The sequence below is a fragment of the Sceloporus undulatus genome, chromosome 3 (assembly GCF_019175285.1).
Source record: "Sceloporus undulatus isolate JIND9_A2432 ecotype Alabama chromosome 3, SceUnd_v1.1, whole genome shotgun sequence".
Classification (NCBI taxonomy): Eukaryota; Metazoa; Chordata; class Lepidosauria; order Squamata; family Phrynosomatidae; genus Sceloporus; species Sceloporus undulatus.
In genome coordinates, this window is record NC_056524.1 from 101,252,975 (window position 1) to 101,276,027 (window position 23,053).

Below are 23,053 nucleotides of genomic sequence, written 5' to 3' on the forward strand. Positions count from 1 at the left end.
TACATTTTTCTAGCTAATAATAATAATAATAATAATAATAATAATAATAATAATATAATCTTTTGCCTAGCCAGAAAAATAGAAAAATAGAGTAGTTATAGTAACTTCACAGGCTTGAATTTATGATAATTTAATAACATTTACAGTTTCCCCTTACAATTATATTTTATACATTAAGAAACAAAGCAAAGCAAAGCTACTTTTTGAGAATACCACTCTCAGAATTCTGCAGCCAGCTTGGTCTGTGATGGCCGGGGGATTCTGGGTGTTAGAGTTCCCCCCCCCCCCCAAAAAAAACCTTTTCCAAGTTCTAAGCAATAAACCTAGGTTTGTTCACTCAAACAAGTGAACCCATGTGGACATGTCCGCAGTCCATATATACTTTAAAAATTAATTTGCTGCAGTCACATTTTCATTTTTGAATTATACACTGATATTAGACATGTCTATAATCTACTACAGTGGTTCTCAACCTTCCTAATGCTGCGACCCTTCAAAACAGTTCCTCATGTTGTGGTGACCCCCAACAGATAGAGGAGTGGTGTCTCGGTTCCTAAGACCACCGAAAATATATGTTTTCCGATGGTCTTAGTCGTCTCCTGTGAAAGGGTCGTATGACCCCCAAAGGGGTCGTGACCCACAGGTTGAGAACCACAGATCTACTATGTAGAGTTTGCTTCCAGGTGAGGTTGGACTACAACCTTAGATGTACAACTGAAAGGCTATCATACCTCACAGCAATCCTAACATGGCTGAGATGTCTTTGGCTAAATGCCAAAGCATCAGGAAAATGAACATGAAAAAGATACACAAGCTAAGCATCTAAGTAAGCAAACTGCAAATGCTACCATAGGTCACCATTCAGCCTAATCAGTTATGTAATGCTGGTATCCAGTGTGCCTATGCTGGTGCATATTTACATTATGCTAAAAGTAAATGGTCCTAAATATCAAAGGCACCAGATCCCATCTGCTCCTAGAAGCTAAGCATGGTCAGCCTTGCTTAGTATGTGAATGAAAGACCACCAATGAATACCAGGTGCTGCAGGCCATATTTCAGAGGAAGGAATGGGCAGAACCAACTCTGAGTACTGGTTGTCTATGAATATTCCACCTTATGAAATTAATGGGGTCACCATAAGTTTGACTTGAAGGGACACATACACACAAAAGTATAGGATCTCGGTTCACTTCTTTTTCAGATTGTATCTGGAGTCATGAGTGTGAATATATATATAATGTATGTATCCATGTCTAAATTAGCAGAAATTTATAAAGCAAACATGAAGTTTGTCTCATCTTGCAAAGTCTCAGTTCCTTAGGTAGAAATGTATATTTTGGTTATACTTTGATTTTCAAACAAATCAGACTGGGAGGCATTTACTGAGGAACATAAGAAACCACCTTATCCTGAGTTCTGCTACTGGCCTGCTGTCTAGGCCACTACTGTCAATTCTGACTGGCAACAGCTATCCAGGGTTTCAGGCAAGTTTCTTTCTCTAGCCTTAGCTAGAGATCCCAGATTTCTTTTACTAGCCCAGAGCTAAGCTTCCAAAATCAACTGTACTCAAGTGTATTCAAGGTGATACAATGAGGTAAATATTTACAGAAAATCTCCAAAATTCATTTCTTGTGGATACATGCTATGCTATCTTCAAACAGGGCAGGCGGCAGTCAATGCACTTTCATGAAGAAGGACCTCTGGGTTGCACCTCACAACTGTCAGATATTGCTTTTGCATATTGCCTGCCATGAACTTAGGGGCAAGCTGAGGTACCATGATGGGATATGAAGTGTAACAATTAATGCAAGTGAATGGTTATTTTACAGGTCGTTGAACAAAATAGAGGAGGCAGGCATGGACCATAACATCCAAAGTAATTCAGCTGGAAGACATCGGAGGAAAGAACAAAATGGAGGCAGTATAGGAAAAGAGAGAACCAGAGTTGTTTTGAATATGTAACAAATGAAATATCAACTTGCCAATATTTTGAAATGTTGTGTGTTTTAATTAGGCAATATTAATTCTTGCAGTTTAGTTCTGACAATGAAGTCTCTAGTGTGGACCTATAGTTACTGAATAAAGCTTTGCTGAGTTTTAACTACTAAAGCCTGAATTACTGAAATTGGTTAACTGCTTGAAGTGACAAATTATCGGAAAGTATATATTTGTTAGGAGTCTTGCAAATCTGATCAAGAGGGCTGTAAACTGAGTTGCATGACTGGGGGGGGCAATACTACATAGAGTAGGGGGACACTAAATATTAGGGACAATAGCCTCAATGATACAGGGGAAATTGTGCTAATAATACAAGAGCCCAAGAGTGGGTAGAGAAACAACAACAAGGAATCAGATGGAGAGTGTGAACAATGGTCTTAGATATTACTACACTAATACACAGAGCATGGGAAATAAACTAGATGAACTTGAATTCTTAACACAGGAAGACAAATATGATTTAATAGGCATCACTGAAACCTAGTGGGATGAGTCTCATGATTGGAATGTAGTAATGGAAGAGTATAATTTATTCCAACAAAATAAATAAATAGATTAAACAGGGAGGGAGGAGGAGTATCATTATACATCAAGGATGTTTACACCTGTGAGGAGTTCCCTGATTTGAGTACGGTTGAGAGCATTTCAGTAAAAATTAGAGGATAGAAACAAAAATGGCATCATGGAGGGGAGAGACTACTATAGGCTCCCAGGCAGCCTAAAGTTTTAGATAATGCCTTCCTAAAACAAATGACCAAACATTCCAGAAGGAGAGATATAATAGTAATAGGAGACTTCAACCACCCTGATATTTACTGGAAGTTCAACTGCCAAGGTCCAACAAATTCCTCACCATTCTTGCAAACAATTTCATTGTACAAAAAGTGGAGAAAGCTATCAAGATCATCTGTTTTGGATTTGATCCTAAGGAGAGCGACCATGGTGTAGTGATTTTAGCGCTGAACTATGACACTGGGAGACCAGGGTTCAAACCCCTGCTCAGCCAAAGAAATCCACTGGGTAACCTTGTGCAAGTCACAGCCTCTCAGCATAAGAGGATGGCAATGGCAAACTCCCACGGAAGAAACTTGCCAAGAAAACCCTGTGATAGGGCCTCCATAAGTTGGAAATGTCTTGAAGGCAAACAAGAATACCAACAGAGATTAACTGGTCAGTGAGAGGGAAACAGTGGGATCCTTGGGTAAGAGTGATTACGTCCTCTTGGAATTTCTTATTCAAAAGAAAGGAGAAGCCAAATGTAGTCAGACACATACTCTGGACTTGAAGAAAACTAATTTCAGTAAGTTTAGGTAAATACCAAGTGAGATACCATGGTAAGAAATGCTCAGAGGGAAAGGAGTTCAGAATACATGGAAGTTTCTTAAAGATGGGATATTGAAGATACAGCTGCATATACAGCAGGGTTCAAATCCCTGATCAGCCATGGGAACCCATTGGATGACTTTGGGCAAGTCCCATTCTCTCAGCCTCAGAGTAAGACAAAGGCAAACTCCCTCTGAACAAATCTTGCCAAGAAAACCCTGCGATAGGGTCACCATAGGTCAGAAATTACTTGAAGGCACAAAACAGCAACAGATGTCAGGGTATACTACTAGGTAGTAAAAATAAAATGCACAAATAAAGTGTTGGATGACACCTGGCTTATAAGCACTACGCATGAAAAGAATCTAGGGTCTTAGTAGACCACAAGCTAAACAGTCTGATGCAGCAACCAAAAGCCAATGCAGTTCTGGGCTGCATCAACAGGATTATAGTGTCCACATCAAAAGAAGAAGTTGTGCCACTCTGTTCTGCTTTGGTCATATCTCAGCCGGAATATTGACTCCAGTTCTGGGCACTTTTGACAAAGTGGAACATGTCCAGAGAAGGGTGACCAAAATAACAAAAGATCTCAAAACCAAACCTTATGAGGAACAACTTGGGGAGATGGGTATGTTTAGCCAAAATATGTTGGCATTTTTGGACCCACTCTTTTGCCTTTTCCCCACTGATGTGGGTACATGCCAAGCTTTCAGCTGAAATAGGTTCTCCACTCTTGCTGCGGACAGTATACTTAATGTACACCAGACCCCTGATGCTTATGAGAGGGACTCTGTTCACTCACCCACCTCTGAACCAGTCCTTTATAAAAATCCATCCAGCATTTGGCTAAACAACCTTGGGATGGAGTTTTGCTTCTGCCTTCACTTCAAAAACAGCCACCTGTTTAATCAGAGACTGTTAATACACTTAGGAGGAGCATTTATATAAAGTTGATTGAGTGTGATAATGGTTGCCATCTCTCCCTGCTAACCCTGTTTCATCCAATCTCTTTGCCATATGAATGCAAGACCACTTGTGGCTGAGATGGGAAGAATTACCTGCCTTATTCCCAGGAACATGTTCTCCACAGGAGACATGGACAAGACCTACAGGCTATCATTTAATTACTATAGCTCATTAAATGGCTGCAATGCTAGCAAGGCCATTGACAACACCATATTCTCGGGAACATCTCTTTGAAAGGCAAGAAAAGGGAGGAAAGCTGTTCTGAGGAGATGAAACATTTTACATTTCTTATCTAATTGGATAATCTCTTTTTTTTTCTAAACTTAAGAATTCCAAATCAATTTTCACTCATTGAAAAAAAAGAGCCAATTTCAACTAAATCAAACATTTTATTTCAGTTTCAGCATTCTATTTTGCATCCAAATAATCGTTCCAAATGTATTCCTCTTGAATAAAGGTAGGGCAAAAGGTGGGTTTGGATCTGTAGATAGCTCTGTACGATTTGCAATAAATTAGGAAGGATTTTTGACTTCATATTCAGAGCTTGAAAAGTTACTCTTTGAATAACAGTTCCCAAATCCCCCAACTGACCATGCCATAAGATGCCCAAGCTGTAGATAATAGTAACATTCTGACCCAGAGAGTTCTTGCACACCACTTTCTTCTCACTCATTATGGAAGAGAAGGAGAAATTTTCCAAACAGAGGTTTCCCTCCTTCCCATAAAGTTACATAGTCTCACCTCCCAGACATAAACATGGAACTGAACATATTGTCAGAAATTCATATATTTTCGAGCTTATAAGGCATCTATGAAAGACAAAAATGTTCAGCAACATGTTCATACTTTAATAATGTAAATACATTTTAGTCCATGCATGTGCCTTCAAGTCACTGTTGATTCATAGCAACCCCATGAATTTCATATAGTTTTCTTAGGCAAGGAACACTCAAGAGGTGGTTTTGCCAGTTACTTTGTCTGAAATATACACTACAACACCTGATGTGTGTTTGTGATCTTCTGCCCAAGTACTAACCAGAGCTGATCCTACTTAGCCACTAAACAGGGATATGGTGCCTTGTTTAGGATATTTAGGACCAACCTAGTCAATGGGTGAGAGCCAGTGTGGTCCAGTAATTTGAGTGTTGGACTAGGACACTGGAAGACCAAGTTTTAATGTAAACCCACTGGGTGATGTTGGCAAGTCACACTCTTTCAGAGCTCAGAGGAAGGCAAGGCAAAACTTTCTGAACAAATCTTGCCAAGAAAACCTCTTAATGTTGCCATAGGTCAGAAATGACTTGAAGGCACACAACAACATTTGTGGGCATAACAATGGTAAATTTCCTAAGAGGCCAATGTAGCTCTCACTCTCTGGCAGTTAACCTTTCTTGGTACAGAGATTTAATGGCAAGTAAAATTGACATTTTTTTTCAAGCAAATTGATTTCTGAATGGATTTATATTCTTATTATGTCTGAAAATGATGATGAGGATGTTGACTGATTCATTTTTAATCCAGCTTCCTCAGAATGGTGGAAATCTGTATTAAAAACAATTAAAATTGTTCTTGTTGGGCCCGTACAGACAGGCCAAAATAAAGCTGCTTCAAGTCACTTTGGAGATATGCTGCTTAAATAACACACTCATCTTAAGAGGCCAGAAGCTGTAGCAAAGCTGTGCTCCAGTCCTTAGGACTGCATGTATAATTTAAAGAGCATACTTCCAAAGTGACCCAAAGCAGCTTTATTTTGGCCTGTCTGTACAGGCTCGTTGTGACCCTTCTCCCAGAGTGCTAGACCAGCATTCAAACCACTGGCTCACCAGTTAAAATTGCAAATTATAAATATCAAAAATTACAAACACAATACATCATCAAATCATAAAATAAAATGTCTACTAAAATGTTACAAAAGTAATAAAACCAGCAGAAGAAAAAGATATGTTAAACACTTCCTTATTTCTTGAAGACTAGTACAAAACAGATATGTCTTTAACGGGTGTCTCAAAAACAGTAGTGTGCAAGATGATTGGATCTCTGACAGAATGAAGTTCTGCAACTGAGGTGCCACTAACAACAGAGCCCTGATACACGTAGTATTCCTGTGCTGTCAAAACACACAGACGAAGGGATGGAAGGTTAATTTAGTGGAAAACCACACACTTCACATTCACATCTGCACTATTAATTTGCTTTTTTTAATTTTGTGTATTTCAGGCAGACTAGAACAGGTTTCATATCAGTTTTCTTGCTACCCTTGACCACATTTCTGCATTTTGTTGGACACAGATATAGCATTATTTATTATATTTTAATTAAAAATTAATATAACACCATCAATAGCTTTCAATATCCATCTCCTCCTGCCCAAACTACACATGTGGCTGGAATTAGTGGTTTGAGTGTTGGACTATGACTCTGGAGATCACGGTACAATTCCTAGCTGTGTCATGAAACCAACTGGATGATCCTGAGCAAGCCATATGCTCTCAGCCTCAGGGAAAGGCAATAACTAATATTGCCAAGAAAACGCCATGATCCGTTCAACTTAGGGTTGCCGTAAGTTGGAAACAAGTTGAAGGCACACAACAAGAAGAAGAACAGCAAATAAAGACACTTCCATTCACACAGGTCTTTTTAACTTTGAGGGAAACCATCAAACTTACAGTAGCAAGACTGATACAGTGGGGGTCCTTGGTATGCACTGAGGTTTGGCTCCAGGACCTCCCATGAATACCAAAATCCATGGATGCTCAAGTCCCATCAAATATAACAGCAAAGTAAAATAGAGGCGGGTTACAGACCGCCCATTTGGGGCGGGCTGTACCCGCCCCTTTCCCCAGTGTATCGGGGCCTCAGCTGCCAGAATGGCAGCTGCTGAGGCCCCGATCTGCCGCTTTTCAGGCTGCAGGGAAGCGGCAAAACGCTGCTTCCCCGCAGCCTGAAAAGGGGTGTCCTTGGGGCTTCAAGCCCCAAGGACACCCCACGGTGGTGGGGAGGAGGAGAAAGGGGCCGCTTGGCCCCTTTCTCCCTTGCTTCGCTGGGCACAGCCATCTGAAGGCTGCACACAGCGACGCAAAGCGGCACCGCAAACCAGGAAGGAGCTCTGAAATGGAGCTCCTTACTGGTCCGCGCTAAGGGCACACTAGGCGCCCTGGCGTGGAGCGAGGACATCACGTCCGCGCCGCCCCATATAGAGGCGGTGCAGCTGTGACGTCCTCATGGCGGCGGCCGTCTGGAACAGCCACTGTAATTTTTTACGCGCAAAGCGCGTATTAGGGTTAGGGAGGTGCGGAAGCACCGCACCTCCCTAACCCTAGTACACGCTCTGCGCGTACTTTAATGGCAGTGTGTAACCCGCCAGTGTCACTTTTATAAAATGGAAAATCACGGTTTGCCTTTTGGAATTTACAGTATATGCTTTTTAAATATTTTCAAGTAGTGGATGCTTGAATCCATGAATAAAGAATCGATAGATATGGCAGGCCATCTGTACATGGTTAATTGATGCTGTATTGATATTGTATTCCCCATCACCATGTACAGCTGTGAGAGCTGGACAGTGAAGAAAGCAGAGAGGCAGAAAATTAATTCATTTGAGATGTGATGCTGGAGAAGCGTGGTGAAGATACCATGGACAGCCAAAAAAGACAACCAAATGGGTCCTAGAACAGATCAAACCAGAACTCTCCCAGGAAACCAAGATGATTAAGCTGAGACTGTCATACTTTGGCCACTTAATGAGAAGGCATGATTCATTAGAAAAGGCTATAATGCTAGCAGAGGTAGAGGGGGGCATAAAGATAGGAAGACTACATGCCAGATGGATAGACTTAACCAGGGAGGTCAAGGGCAGGATGATCTACAGCAGCAGTTCCCAAAAATTGGTTCCCCAGGTTCGGCTCCCAGAACCGCCACACAGTTTGTCCAATGGGTCAGGAATTTTGGAAGCCAAAACACCTAGAAGACCAAAGCTTGGGAACCACTGATCTACAGGATCTAAGCAGTGGTTGAAGATAGACAGGGAGGCTTGAAGATGTCTCAAACACAGGGTCACCATGAGTCAAGGCTGATTTAAGGGCAGTTAATAATAAAACATCACTATTATGGTGGTTTGAATGTTGGACTAGGACACTGGGAGACCAGGGTTGGAATTTTACTGTGCCATTGCATATAATGGGACTTGAGCATCCACCGATTTTGTTATCCATGGGGGACCCTGGAACCAAACCCCAGCGGATACCAAGGGCCCACTGTATAGTGGTTTGAGTGTTGGACTAGGACACTGGGAGACCAGGGTTGGAATTCCCGCTCAACCATGTAAACCAACTGGGTGACCTTGGGATTGTCACACTCTCTCAGCCTCAGAGGATGGCAATGACCAAAAAACCCTCTGAAGTAAGTGCCAAGAAAGCTCCATGATAGGGTCGCCCTAATGACTTTGAGGCACACAATAACAACAACATATTACAAAGAAACAACAACTGCAACTACATTTATTTATTTATTTAGGGAGACTTTTGAGCTCCTTCTGCAGAGTTGTTCCCTTCTGGGCTCCTTCCTCTGAAGGGTACTGTTACTATTATTACAAATAAACAACAACAATTACTATTATTACAAACAAACAACAACTACTACAATATTACTATTATTATTATTATTGGAGACTTCTGAGCTCCTTCTGTAGAGCTGTCCCTTCCAGGCTCCTTCCTCTGAAGGAGACTATTATTACAAATGAACAACAACAAAAATATTGTTGTTGTTGTTGTTGTTTAGGGAGACCTCTGAGCCCCTCTGCAGAGCTGTCCCTTCCAGGCTGCTTCCTCTGAAGGGACTGGGCTCAGGGCTGAGGGGCTTGTGTTGCAGGAGTGCCTTCCTCCTCCAGATCAAGGCTCAGCTGGAGTCCAGGCTGGCCAGACAAAAAGGGCAAGACGCCTCGCCTCGCCTTCTGGTGGACTTCTTCTGGAGGCAAGATGCGGAGGCTCCGCCGGAGAAGCCTAGTCTCTGGACCACTGCAGCCCCCCTCCTTCTTCCCCTTGCTCTTCCTCCTCTACTGCCTCTGCAAGGGACAATGCAGCTCAGGTGAGGCTCCCTGCAGGCAAGAGAGGCTGCAGGTAACAGAGACTTTTGCTGTGGTTGTTGTTGCATGCCTCCCATTTGTGGCCACCCTTCAATCTCCAGCGCCTGGAGAGCTTGACCCCTGGGCAAGTCCCACTCTCTCAGCCTCAGAGGATGGCCATGGCAAGCCCCCTCTGAAGAAGAAGGAGGAGGAGGAGGAGGAGGAGGAAAAACTCAACTTTGCAGGGTTTTAAAATTCTAACATTTCCACTGGGAATGACAACAGATGATAGTCTGCAGTGGGAGTCAGTGTAGTGGTTTGAATGCTGATGTTAATTAATTGAATGTTAATTTGAAAATCTGGAGAACAGGATTCAAATCCTGACTCAGCCTTGGGAAACCTGACCCCATGGCAAGTTACACTCTCTCAGCCTCAGAGGATGGCCATGCAAAACCTCTCTAAAGAAGAGGGGGAAACTCAGCATTGCAGGTTTCTAATTCTAACATTTCCACTTGTGTAATACTAGGGATAACAACAGATAAAAGTCTTCAGTGAGAATCAGTGTAGTGGTTTGAATGTTAGACTTGGACTCTGGAAAACAGAGTCCGAATCCTGACTCAGCCTTGAAAACCCAGTAGATGACTCCTGGGCAAGTCACACTCTCTCAGCCTCAGAGGATGGCCACAACAACCCCCCCTCTGAGGAAACATGCCAAGGAAACCCCATGATAGAGTTGCCTGTTGTTGGAAACTCCTTGAAGGCACACAACGACAACAAAAGGCAAAGCTGTTTCTTGTATGTCCATTGCTTGTATTGTATGCTGACTGTATTCATTGTATGTATATTATATGTTTAATAATAATAAAAAGTTTTTAAAACCCTGCAATTTAGAGTTTTTACTTCTCCTGCTTTAGGATGGAAGCCAAGATCACACTGAAAAGGGAGCGGGGTGGCGAGATTTTTGCTTGAAATAAAAACATGTTTTATTACCTCTGATTTTATTACCTCCCTATTCTTCCACTTCAACAGGTTTTCCTCAACCTTTTGCTGGCTACCTAAGCGAATCAGACATTCCTAAAAATGAGGTAAGAACTTTTCAGATAATCACCTGCGTATAGGTAGGAAACAGATACCAAAATTATATGCGCTCCCATGAAAAGGGTGGGTTCTTCTCCTGCTATAGAGGGAAAGAGAAGGATTATAAGGGGGAAATTGATCATTTGGGGTATGCATGTAACTGGAAAGATGGGCTGTGGCATTCCTACATTGACTAAATGTAATAGTGTAAAGTAGATATGAGCTTAGCCTTCAGACAAAGTTATAAACTTCAGAAAATCCAGTGATAAGCTTTGGTGCAAACTACAGGCTTCGCTATACATCTGAATTTCCTTTCTTTTAAAAAACTTCTGTTACAGAGACTGGCCCTGTGTTTCAGTCAGTGGATAGAACTGTCTGACCAACCTCAGGTAAAACAAAGTTGTGATTAACTTTGGATTGTATTAATACTTCTCAGTGATACCAACCTGGTTCAAGGTTAAAGATAATGCTTTCTGATAACATTTTTTAATACTGCCTGAACCACAAACAAATAACTGTGCATTTTTTTATCATATGTCATTTTAAAGCATATATCTCAGTTGAAGATACATACCCATGATTTGGCTTCTTATCATACAGATTTAATACCACCATCACTTCGATCTTCACTATTATTATTTTTTTAAATATACTTTTCTTGTAGGTCTCCAGTTCTGTTATGGATCTATGTAACTCCATGTTTGATAGCCTGCAGATCGATGAGGTAAGATCCGCTTATTTTATTTCCAAGGAAGCGACAGTATTTATGTAGTCAAGGAATCATTATTTGCTGTGTAATCTAATATCATCATCATTATCCTCACTAGGAAAATAATCAGGAAATATATAAAAGGGTAAGTATTTACTTTTTAAAGAAATAAACATTATATGCATAATGCATCATTGCCTAAACAATGCAAATACTAAAACAGCTTTTTCTGTTCAGTTTCTATTTCACTACTCCAGAGCTCAAGACCCAACTTATCCACTTAAAGCTGGGGTTAGTATTTTGACATACATGTTATACATTATACATACAAAGTAGTGTAGAGCAGATGATAATTAATTTGTCTTAAATCCAAAGATGGCATACTTTAATACCTTGGAACATATGAATAAATCAAATAGCTGAATTTCCCCTCATGGGGTTTTAGACAAAATTCTTTCAAACTACTTTCTGTCAAAAGGAGTTTATTATATGACTTAAGAGGTCAGCTGATAAAGAAACAAATTTTTTTTAAAAAGAAGTTGGGTTGACGCAAGCTGCTTTTGTGCATTCATGAAGTTTTTTTTAGATTATTGTATGTAATAGCTAATGTTTTTACTCATAAGAGAGCTTATAACTATTAAAAAGCTCTTTATATATAACTGATACTTTCTTGAGGGAAAAACTGAGTGTATACACAGATTCATTCTCTTATGGTGATGATTTACTTTATTAAAACGGAACATGAGTGCTCAGAAATACATTTAAGCATGATCCTCTTGCGTAAGTCCCACTTAAAGCAATGAGGTTTATTCAATAGTCAGCATTAGACTATCAAAACCAATCAGCTCGTGTCTAGACTTTAGAAATTTCCTTTTTCTAATGTTCATCATGATATAAAACTAGCGTTCATGCTATCTCTTTGTTATAGTCTTTCCCCGTGCATCCTTTAATGAGTCTTGTTCCAAAGCTCTCGGAGAGAAGAATGAAAAGATTCCTTGAGCCAGTACGCACTTATTACTTCCATAGTATTTTGTGGCACTCAAATGTCATCTCAACTGTTGTTGTCCTCAAAAAAGCCATTGTGCCGGTGTTAAAACTGTGAGCTTTTAGTATGGGAAAAAAGCACCATCATTACCCACTCCCCTTTCCTTCTTCTCTCCTTCTTACTTTCTATATATTCTCATCCCTCCATGATTTTCATACAAATGTTTCTAAGGTTTCTTGGAACTCAGTCACAACAATAAATACTGCACTTAGCAAATATTTGTACTCAGCACTGGACAGCACAGCACCTGGCTTCCACATTAGGAAAGTGGTAAATCTACTCCGAGTTTTATGGCTAGTCTACATGTTTAAAATACTCCATATCCAGTTAAATAGAAAGTGATCCAGCCACATGCAATTTCCAGGAGTTCGAGCTTTTTGCAGGGGGACCCCTGAAAAACTCCTTAAACTCAGCTGAAAAAGACTTTGCAGTTTTTACTGGAGTATCCAATGAAACTCACAGAAATGAACATAATTGCACTATTGCATATGTGGCAGTCTGTCAGCTTCACATGCATATGGATGGCTGTGCATTTTTGACAGAAGGATAGCTGCAAATAGATGTGAATTTGCGCAGGAAAATGAAAACTCCTAACCATCAACATGAATGTTCAAAAATTTGCACCAATTCACATAGTACACCTATGTGTAGACTGGCCTTACGTTTAGTCTTAAATTTAAAAGCGTTATCTATGGTGCTGGGCCTATTTAAAATTCTAGCTAAAATACCACTGACATGGAAGCTACCAGCTGTTATTGGGGACTCAATGGCAATATTTCCATGCACATCTACCCTATCACCTGTGCGCAAAAGTGTTAGAATACAGGAGCATATAGCCCTGTCACTTCCATACCTTGTGGAATAATTAGTTCTTCCTTGTCAGCTGTAAGGAATGGTTCTATTGATCACCATCCACAAAAGATTTGGGCATATATGTATATTCATCATTGTCATCATCATCATCATCATCATCATCATCATAATCTGTGCTGCATTGCAAAGTACCAGCTGTGGCTTGTGACTGGGTTAAAATATCTGTGAAAAAAATATAAAGAGTGGCAGAAGCAATGTAGCAGCAGAAATAAAATAGTCCTCTCAAAAATCAACATTAGAATATTACTTTTCATTTGAGCATTTTTATTGTGTTCAAGAGCATGAGTGTGCCATTTCAGTTAAAGGGAGTGAAGCATGCAATGTATGTAGTTTGGTCAAAGAAAGACCTCAGCTAAACTGAAAAAGTTTATTATTCTCTTTCCATTTTAACACTGCCTATTTTGCGTTTTAATTGCTCTAGTCTGCTCCAGTACACTGCATTGATCTACTAAATACTGTGGCAAGGCTGCAGCATACTATCGTTTAAGTAAGATGAAATTAACATTGCACTATTGCCTTGCAGGAATCACAGGTTGCTGCTGCAGAATTTACAAAGAAGGTAGGCTAAATGTGCTGATTATGACTGGTGGGGGTGGGGATCCAGGTGAGAAGTTGGCATGCTGACAAAATGGACATAAAGTTCATAAAGAGTGACTTTTTGAAATGGTTGATCAAGGAGATGAGGGTAGAGATAGAATGAGCAGTTCTGTAGGATCCAGGGACAGCACCAGTGCCATTTTTCACATATCCCATGGACCTACAGGGAAACCAAAAGTGACCAACATTGGCAGCCTCAAAAATCCAGTGGAGGGTAACCCAAAAGAAGTTGCAGGGGCCATGCCTTATTTGAAGCCAGAATCACACACTCTGGTGGCTTCTGGACATTTTCATCAATATTTTAAAAGGATGGAATGAGTCCGAGGGTGGCAGGAAAGAGCCTGGAAACTACAGAGATGGTTTTCAGTTGCCACATGTGGCCCAAGGGATCAATGATTCACATCCCTGTTATAGAGACAAAGTCAAGCATAGTTTTTCCTCTGCCTTTCCTAGAAAACCAAACACCCCTATACAGTACAACTCATTAAACTTTCCAGATCTTTGCAAATTATAGTTACAGTAGTCAAATGGCCCAGTTTTGGTTTGGAACGTCCTTTGAAATGTTCTGATGTTCTGAATCAATTACATTGATTCTTATTCTTAAGATTAACAGGTGCATATGCAATAAGCAAGTAAGTTCTAAAAGGAGGGAAGTTTTATTTTAGAAAAAAAAGTAAGTATAAAGGCTAAGCTTGTTTATGGTAAAGAACATATTAATGCAAACATTGTAACATTTGTTTTAGAAAGTGCATATTGTAAACATGTATGTAAAAGTGGTTATATACTTTAAAAATAAAATTAAAAAAAAAAAGAAATGTTCTGACGTGAATCAATGGCACAAACTGTGTCTTTTAAAAATGCAATCCCTGCAAATATGTCTATACCAATAAAGGCATGATCTGAACATGTGCAAGAGGAGAATTTTGCAGAGACTCTTCTCTCTGTCAAAAATAAATACAAAAAGGGAGGAAGAGGTGCATGCAGCCACAGACTGTAATACTCCCACAGTGAATCATGGGAGTGTTAGAGGGAGAAGGACTCCCCTTCTGCCCAGGAGTTTCTTGCATATGCAGTAGGGGGTATCTGCATTTTTAATTAAAATCAGGAGTTTTGGTTCAATAAAGTAACTTTTCCTCACTCAGCACTGGACTGAGGACATAGTATTCTTGTTAACTTTTCCACTAAGTTCAACACTGTTTTATAATATCTAAGATTTACATGCAATTGGAGTGGGGGATGGGAAGAAGCCCTGAATTATGGCAGATGGCAGTATCTACACTACAGACGTAATACAGCCTGACACCACTTTAACTGCATGGCTCAATGCTATGGAATTTTGGGATATGTAATTTTGTGAGATATTTAGCCTTCTCTGACAGAGATCTCTGGTGCCACAACGAACTACGGGACAAAAACTAGGGATACATAGAACGGAGCCATAACAGTTAAAGTGGTGTCAAACTCCAGTGATTCTGCAGTGTAGCAGCAGTCAGGGTTGGGGAAAGTGATACTTGTTTATATCAGTGTTTCTCAGATTCCCACCACCACCAAAAAAATTACCCCCCTTTTAACTTCTATATTCCTCTCCCACTGTCCCAAGTGCTCTGAGAGTTAAATTAGGATAGATCTTCTGGTAAGTCGCAGAATTTTTCACATCCCTGGTGGCATCTCTGCTCACTAAAAGTTCTTTTTGGAAGGTCAGGGAGCCTTCCCAGACATTACAGGATGGGGAATGGGAGCCTGCTAGGGGAGAAGGGAATCCCCCAAAATCAAGAAAGTCCCCAGCCCTCTGAGTTTTTTTTTTTTTATTCCATGGAACCTGACATTTCTTTCCTCCTTTAACATATTTAAATTGACTCAGGTCAGTGCCCAAGCCTTCCCCCATCCTAAGCACAGCTGCATGTGTTATGCAAACCCTTGCTGAAAGAGCCTGCAGTCTGGGTGCTTCTTCACTAGAAAAGGATGAAAAGTGGATCTCCTGACATTCCTTCATCCTTGAGCATCTGAGATGCTTTGATGGCTTCTCCATCCAGAAGTGGGAATTCTGTGGACCTCCAGATGTTGTTAAACTAGAGGTCTTAATATTCCTCACTGTAGATATGCTGGCAAGGGAGTTGCAGTTCAACAACATCTGAAGGGCCACATGATTCCCATCCCTGCTATAGATAGTTGGCTGGGAGCAAGTACCATTTGTCTCAGTTGAAATAACTTTTGAGTAGGAATATAAAAAATTACATTATGTATCTCGCTTGCTGGGAGGAAGGTTCTTCAGATTCCTTGCTGCAGGATCAGCTGCCTCCTTGTCTTGCTGCTTCCATGTTAAACCCCACTATATTGACAAGTGCTGGTTTATGTCATGGTTAGAACTTTTACTGTACTTTGTTTCTTTTATTTTACAGGATGGTTTGGATGCCTTGGGACGACCCTTTTTTCTTTTTCGGGTATCTAATTTTTCTGCTACCTTTGACAACAGTCTTCCTCCACCTTCAGCCAGATATAGAGCCCTTGCACACTACATAATAATAACACAAAGATCCCATTTCAACTGCCATGTCTGCATCCTAAGAAATCCTGGGATTTTTAGTTTGGTGAGGAAGTAGAGAACTCTGCCGAAAATTCAAAAGGCCCCTCCCTAAACTGCAAATCCCAAGATTCCATAGGATAAAACCATGGTAGTTAAGTAGACTTATAATTTGATAATTGTGAAAGGATTCATAGACCTGAATCTTATTGGTTAATCCTAATCAGAATAGCCCTGTTAAATCAATTGTTGACTAGTGAGTCAACATGTAGATAAATCTCACCAATTCAATGGGTCAGCTCTAGTTAGGGCTAACAACAGGATATAGGCCAGAATATTATCTGATTAATAAAATAAGCACAGAAACAATGTTTTATTTGATCATGGTGTCTCCCCTGCCAGGTACGTATTTGAGATAGCTGCAACTAATTTGATCCATCAGTTTCAGTGGAACTTTTGAACAGATCCAAAGCAGTCAAATGTAGTTTTACACTTGAAGAAAAAAAAACTTCATGCTTATGGTAAACAGACACAAACTCTTTGTTACCTTTAGGTCCAAATGCCCATGAGTCTGATGTAGGAGTGTTCTCTTGGCTAACCAACCTTTGAAATGTGGCTAGGGGCTGTGGAAACATTTACATTTCCAAAGATTTTTAGATATTTGTTTTTTTTAAAACCCAAACCTAATAATAAATCTCCATGCCAATTCTACTAGAGCTAAGGTAAACCAACACATACCAACATTTTAAGACTTTTGCCCTGCTCTTCAAAACAGCTGAAAATCTCTTCCTTAACTGGTGAAACCTGGTTCCATGAAATGAACTGGGATTTTCATTACTCAGATGACAATGTTATTGAGTTAAGTGGAACTTAATCCTGAATACATGTGCTTAGGTTGCAGCTTATTCATTGCTATTGAAAATGCACTGAAAGGAGTGCATTTCATAAGGAACGCTCCTACTTTTTAGTAACTTTTTTAGTTTTGCCAAAATAAAATAAAAATAGTCACGCCTAAGCAATGACTTGGAAATCCTGATTAGTTAGGATCACTTGGAAAGCCAGCTGAGGAAACTTTGCCATCATTCTTAACTGGCTTTATTTGCATTTGGTTACATCATCCCAAAACCCAAACGTCCAAAATCCATAGATCTGACTCTTATTATATCAGACCAGATGTCCTCCTTTTCACAGATGTGTCCTCCATTCCAACCTTTTGTTAGGGCGTATGAGAGGAATTCCATAATGTCCTTCATTCTGAGCATAACAAGGAGCCCATTGAGTAACACCATGTTTGCTGTTCCCCTTTGAGAAATGTGTCTACTTGGCAGCCTGTCCTCATTGGAAATAGGGGAATAGAATGGATTCTTCTTCTAAAAACATTTTTTTTTCTAAGAGCAGCAGCAGACAAGATTTGCCCCTAGAACTTGGGATGTTTGTTTCTCGGAATCGGAGGGGGGTGGAGAGCAACAAACATGTTAGACAATGGGCTGCTCTAAAGTTAGTTTTCAAGGTGGAGACAGTGGAGGCAGGCTGCAGAGTAGACCTCAAGAAGCTCATTGAGTAACACCATGTCAAACAAAAGTAAAACCATGCACAGACTACTTAGCAATTGTTCTGCTTTGTGACCAAATGGTGCTTTTTTGCAAATCCTTTCATTTCAGTTTGGTAAAGTACTTGACGGAGTCAAATCTACACGTGTGCTTTCTAATGCTCAATTTGACTTACACAGAACTCTCATTATTTTTCAAACTTAGTTCATAAACAGTATTATAACATTTGTTTGCATATGGTATTTGCAGCCTAGGAATGGAAGGACTGTGGATAATGGAGGTGAATAGACTAAGCAAAAGGTGATTTTAATTTATCTTCTTTATCATCACTGTACTATTTGCTTATGCATATAGCAGCATTGACTTTTCCTGTGGAAGTGCAAAATCTCCCTTAAGTTAAAGAAAATTTATTATGAATTTGGCTGGGGAAATGTGGGCTAAATCCAAATGCTATTTCTAGATAGATGCATTGAACCAATGCATTCCACATAGGTGGAACTTCACCCATCCCTCAGCAGTAGTCTGTGTTATCATCTTAATAGCACCAAAGAATTGTCTGAAGGTAAAGAAAGTTGGTTTTATTTCACTTTTTCAATCATGTGGTAAGCACAGATGTTGGCACAACTTTTTTGAATTACAGTCCAAAGAATCCTGCAGCTAACATGCTTGGCTCAGGGATTCTGTGAGTTGTTGTCCGAAAAGGTTACTTTTACAAACTCTAGGACAGGACCATCAAAATTCATAGTGCTAATCATCCAGCTGGGATTGTGCATGGGTTTCATGTTGCCAGATTTAGAGAGATCAAGCAAAGTTTCATCATGTCTCATAAGAACAATGGTAAATGAGGAATATTAATCTGTACTCAAAAATAACATCATTCATGTTCAACAACTCAAACAGTTTTATATTGTGGTTAAATTATTATTGTTTTTAAAAATAAGACTACTAATTTTTTGACCAACCATTCTCAAACCCTGTAAAAAAGAAGGGGATGATCCAGACCCTTCTCTATACCCGTAGGAAGTGTGAACTACAACAGCTGTGTAAGTTCCATTCTGTGGAGAGGTAGAATTTAGAGAAATCACTTCTCTGGACCCCCTCCTGGCAGGGATGGGAGAGTTGTAATCCAAAAGCAGCTTTCTCAAGCTGTGGGCCCTTTGTTCCACAAGGGAATATTACATCAGGTGGCAGTATTTATAGTCCTTTAGAAGTCAAAAATGCCTTTTAAAATATACTTATTTCTCCCCCTAGACTCCAGTGGAACCTGAAATCCTTGGCTTGGCCTCTATGCTGCATCACTTTATACCACAAAAACAGATGTTGGATTATGACTAGTCCCTTGTTTTAAGAGACGTGCTTCTCTACTATATGAAGTCATATATAATAAACTTGCAGCCATCAATTATGCTTGTACATTTTCTCTGTGTGTTTGCACCTTATCTTTCATTCATTTAGGTCTGTCATGTTGTCATTCAGATGAAACCCAGGTGGGCTTTTCTCTTGGAATGGAAACAAATTAGAAACTAGATTGCTAATTGTTTATTGAATATTCACTCAAATTTCTCCAGCCTCATTTGTGGCTTTTTTCAATGGTCATGTAGCAGGGACCGGCCCCAGCCCGGTCCTGCCGCTGATTGCCGACCCCGCCGCAGCTTCCGCACCGCTCCGGACGCCATTTTGAGTTTGGGCCCCCCATTGTCTGAAGGACAGCAACCCGGCCCCCGGCTCAAAAAGGTTGCCTACCCCTGTCATGTAGACTGCTTAATGAAGCCTTCAGGCATATTTACAAGGGACCCAGTCATGAGACTGTGGGCCCCATCATTTTGTGACTTTCGCTGACTATTTGATACTCACAAAACTGTACAGTCACATTCAGTTCTCAGAAATCTTCATTTTCATGTTTTCTAACATGGTGTGAGTGAGGAAGAATATTTACCCATGTGAAGTCGAATGGCTTGTTCATAGCCAGCATCCATAGTTATTTGTGGGATTTTCAGACTATGTGGCCATGTTCTGGAATAAACTCTTCTAGAACATGGCCACAGAGCCCAAAAAACCCACAAAAACTATAATATTTACCCATTTGAGCAAAAACAGCACTGGGGTACTTGAGGAAAATGGAATAATTGCTAACAGCACCATTACTTTGATATTATCTTTAAAAGATAACAAAAGTATCTGGAAATTAGCAGGCTGTTGCAAATGCAGTTGTACATCAGGGATGGGGAAACTGTGGCTCTTCAGATATTGGAGTTTATCAGACAAGGGCAATTGGAAGTATAATCCGATGGCTATCTGAACGCAATCATGGGGTTTAACGTTATTGCGTGATAACCCACTACACACAAATTCAGGCAATGGGAAGACAGTCCGAACGCAATCATGTGGTTTCACATTATTGTGTGATAGACTGCCACACGCAAATTTGGGCAATGGCATGCTATTTTCGGGCAACGGAAAGCCAGTTCGAATGCAATGAGTATTCACGTAATTGCGCGAAACTTGTGACTTTAAGTGAATGTGTTCTGGCCCCACTTTCTTTTCTTTCGAATTTAAGAGAAATTCCTCCCATTTGATAAACTCAGTTGTTGGACTCCAGCCACATTTAACACAGCCAATGGTGAAGGGTGAATGAGAGTTGCATTTGTACATAAACAATATACCAGCAGAGTGTATGTAACAACCCTAAGTGTCAGGAATGAAGTACTGTATTTCTAACTATGTGTTTAGTGACCAAACATCACATTAAGTGAACTAAGTGATGTAGTTCTAAGTGAACTAAATCACTAAGTGAGTGCCTCTATGATGTACTGTTGTGAACAAAATCAAACTATTAGAAAAATTGCTTTTTATTTCAACATTATAAAAATAGTGAAATATTTTTATAAGCACATGAAAGTATGGTGCTATTTTACATTACAAAGTACATACATTATTTCTGCATTTATGACTCAAAGCCAAGATTCATAAATATTATCAGAGGCCATTGTGGTGAGGCAAAACATTTTAGCAGTCTTTAGAACTCCTGTGACCGAGCATCTTCCGCAACCTCCTTAGATGTCACGGTCTTCTTTGGGAGAAGCTGGGCTTGGATATTGGGCAGGACACCTCCTTCAGCAATAATCACACCCTCAAACAACTTGTTTAGTTCTTCATCGTGCCTCACTGCCAGCAGGATGTGTCGTGGCCCAATCCGCAACTTCTTGTTTTCATGAGCAGCCTTTCCTGCCAGTTCCACTATCTCCGCAGTCAGATATTCCAACACAGCTGCCAGGTAAACTGAAGCTCCAGGACTTACTCTGTCAGCATAGTGACCCATCTTCAAGTACCGTCCAATGCGGCCCACTGGGAACTGCAGGTCAGCTCTGGCACTCTTGTTTTTTCGGAAAGCAACAGCAGTCTTTGGAGGCTTCTTGCTACGTCCAGACATTGTAGCTCCTATAAACAGGGGGAAAATATCCCTTCAACGTTCCCATTTAATTAGCTTCATCACATAGCATACCATCTAACATTTCACAGATAAAAACCAGGACACATGTAGTCAAGCAACATCAGAATGTGGCCAAGATAGAAAGTTATTAATGAGGGAAAACAGGCTGAGAGAGACCACAGCAATTTGCTTTTGCCTGAACATAGCGGGAAGGGCAAGACTCCTCTCCCTCCTTTTGTCCCCACTGAGTTAATTGAGTGCAAACTACTTTTTCATTTTGAACTCAACTTGCACCAATAGAAGTAAGCCAAGGACAAAGGGAGACAGGGAAAGACACTGGGACATTTTTAAAGCAGGTGAAAAAGTGGGGCTACAGAGAATTCATTGGAACTGTCTTTGCCAAGTCAGGATAGTTGGATATAGCGAGGCCTAGTTGACTGTCTTGTTAGCATGTTGGAACAGGAATTTAACCATGAACTGAGTAATATGGCAAACTTTGTTATCTAGATCACTTTCCATATGTATTAGATTATAGTATTATATACAGCCCCTAGCTAAGCTATATTATTATTATTATTATTATTATTATTATTATTATTATTATTATTTTGTATCCCTTCCCCCCAAAAAAACTGGGACTCAGAGCAGCTTACAATTTAAAGAACAGTACCATTAACATACAAAAGTACAGCGCACCGGTGCCATATGTGGGTGCACCATATGCGGCTTTAACCTTATGTGGAAATTTAAGCCATGGGAGGTATAATGATGTGTGCACTGTGTGTGCTGCATGCAGTAGCACTCCCCCATTAAAACAAATAGGGTTTGAGCATACATGTTTTTCCCCATACACAGGGAGGTCTGGAACGGATTCCCTGCATATGGAGAGGGCCCACTGTAATACATTAAAATACAATTAGATTATTTCAATATTAAAACAGATCACTTGTTAAAAGAATAAAATACAGTTTTTTAAAAATAAAATATTTCAAAAAATAATTAGCCTAAAATCATTAGGACCGTAATTTTTTTAAAAAATGGTGGGGGGGATCAATGCATCCACTCAGGTCCCAGGAATAGAAAACTGCTCCCCTCAACCTTCTTAACTCCTAAATCACCTTAATTTGAATTTCTATTCATTGTGTCTTCCATTGCTCAAATTAATGCAGGATGAGTAACATTAAATTTTATACAAATATAAACAAATATTAGAATGCCTTTTTTTAAAAAAAAATCCTTACTTTTACAAAAATATATTAAAGTTTTCTTCATATTAACTTGCTTATCAGTCACTATTATCTCCTTGTAAAGTAGTACTGTAATCTGAAAACATATTTTCTATAGGCACTGGCTATGTGTGTTGTGTTAAGGATATAGATGAAGGCAGGCAGACACCCACCCACCCCAGATTACAAGCTTACATAAACATTATTCAGCTCAAGACAGAATAGTTGAGTTGAACTTACTTCTTGATAGATATCCCAAATGCAGGGGGAAATACCTGTTACTCAGATCTTTTTTGAACCACTCACCTGTCTTAATACAGATTATTATAAACCTCTCTGAGCTTTATAATACCAACAGCAGAAAATTTGCTTCCTGTCAAGAAACCAAATGATTCTACTGAACACTAAATGAAAGAAGGAACAAACCAAAACAGGCTTGATTTGAGCTATTATCAAAGAACACCACTAAGTCTTTCCTTTGCAAGTATCACTTGCCTGCTATTTCTCTTTCAAACTCTCAGCTGTAGCCACCTCATTAAGCTCCTTTCAGCTGAAATCACCCCAGTAGCTTGATTTAATCAACCTCCCAATTAGAGAGACAGGCAAATAACCTCTGGAGAGATGTTAACTGCCTTATCTTACAACTGGTCAGTTATCTGTTGAGTGATAAATGTTACTG

At 40.0% G+C, this 23,053-nt stretch overlaps 2 protein-coding genes across 4 annotated transcripts; one reads left to right on the forward strand and one right to left on the reverse strand.

Moving 5' to 3' along the window:
• Positions 1-9,154: 9,154 nt before the first annotated feature.
• NMS (neuromedin S) lies at positions 9,155-19,105 on the forward strand. Of its 3 annotated transcripts, XM_042461012.1 has the most exons (10): positions 9,155-9,369; positions 10,376-10,431; positions 10,762-10,812; positions 11,088-11,147; positions 11,251-11,277; positions 11,370-11,423; positions 13,574-13,609; positions 16,047-16,088; positions 17,968-18,018; positions 18,970-19,105. In XM_042461012.1, exons 1-9 carry the CDS (start codon positions 9,261-9,263, stop codon positions 18,004-18,006), a joined length of 474 nt encoding a protein of 157 aa, XP_042316946.1. In that variant the 5' UTR covers positions 9,155-9,260; the 3' UTR covers positions 18,007-18,018; positions 18,970-19,105. The 3 variants fall into 3 exon arrangements, with proteins under 3 accessions (XP_042316946.1, XP_042316947.1, XP_042316948.1); XM_042461013.1 differs by lacking the exon at positions 11,370-11,423; XM_042461014.1 differs by lacking the exons at positions 11,251-11,277; positions 11,370-11,423.
• Positions 19,106-20,734: 1,629 nt separating this feature from the next.
• On the reverse strand, positions 20,735-21,148 carry LOC121927292 (histone H2A, sperm-like). Its single transcript, XM_042461015.1, has one exon. The coding sequence runs from the start codon at positions 21,146-21,148 to the stop codon at positions 20,735-20,737; it is 414 nt and encodes a 137-aa protein (XP_042316949.1).
• Positions 21,149-23,053: the final 1,905 nt, after the last annotated feature.

Excerpts from the sequence above, each read along its gene's own strand:
- NMS (XM_042461012.1), top strand. The coding sequence starts at position 9,261 with ATGCGGAGGCTCCGCCGGAGAAGCCTAGTCTCTGGACCACTGCAGCCC. Across the intron at positions 9,370-10,375 it reads CAAGGGACAATGCAGCTCAG|GTTTTCCTCAACCTTTTGCT; the intron begins GTGAGGCTCCCT and ends CCACTTCAACAG. Across the intron at positions 11,424-13,573 it reads CTTATCCACTTAAAGCTGGG|GAATCACAGGTTGCTGCTGC; the intron begins GTTAGTATTTTG and ends ATTGCCTTGCAG.
- LOC121927292 (XM_042461015.1), bottom strand. The coding sequence starts at position 21,148 with ATGTCTGGACGTAGCAAGAAGCCTCCAAAGACTGCTGTTGCTTTCCGA.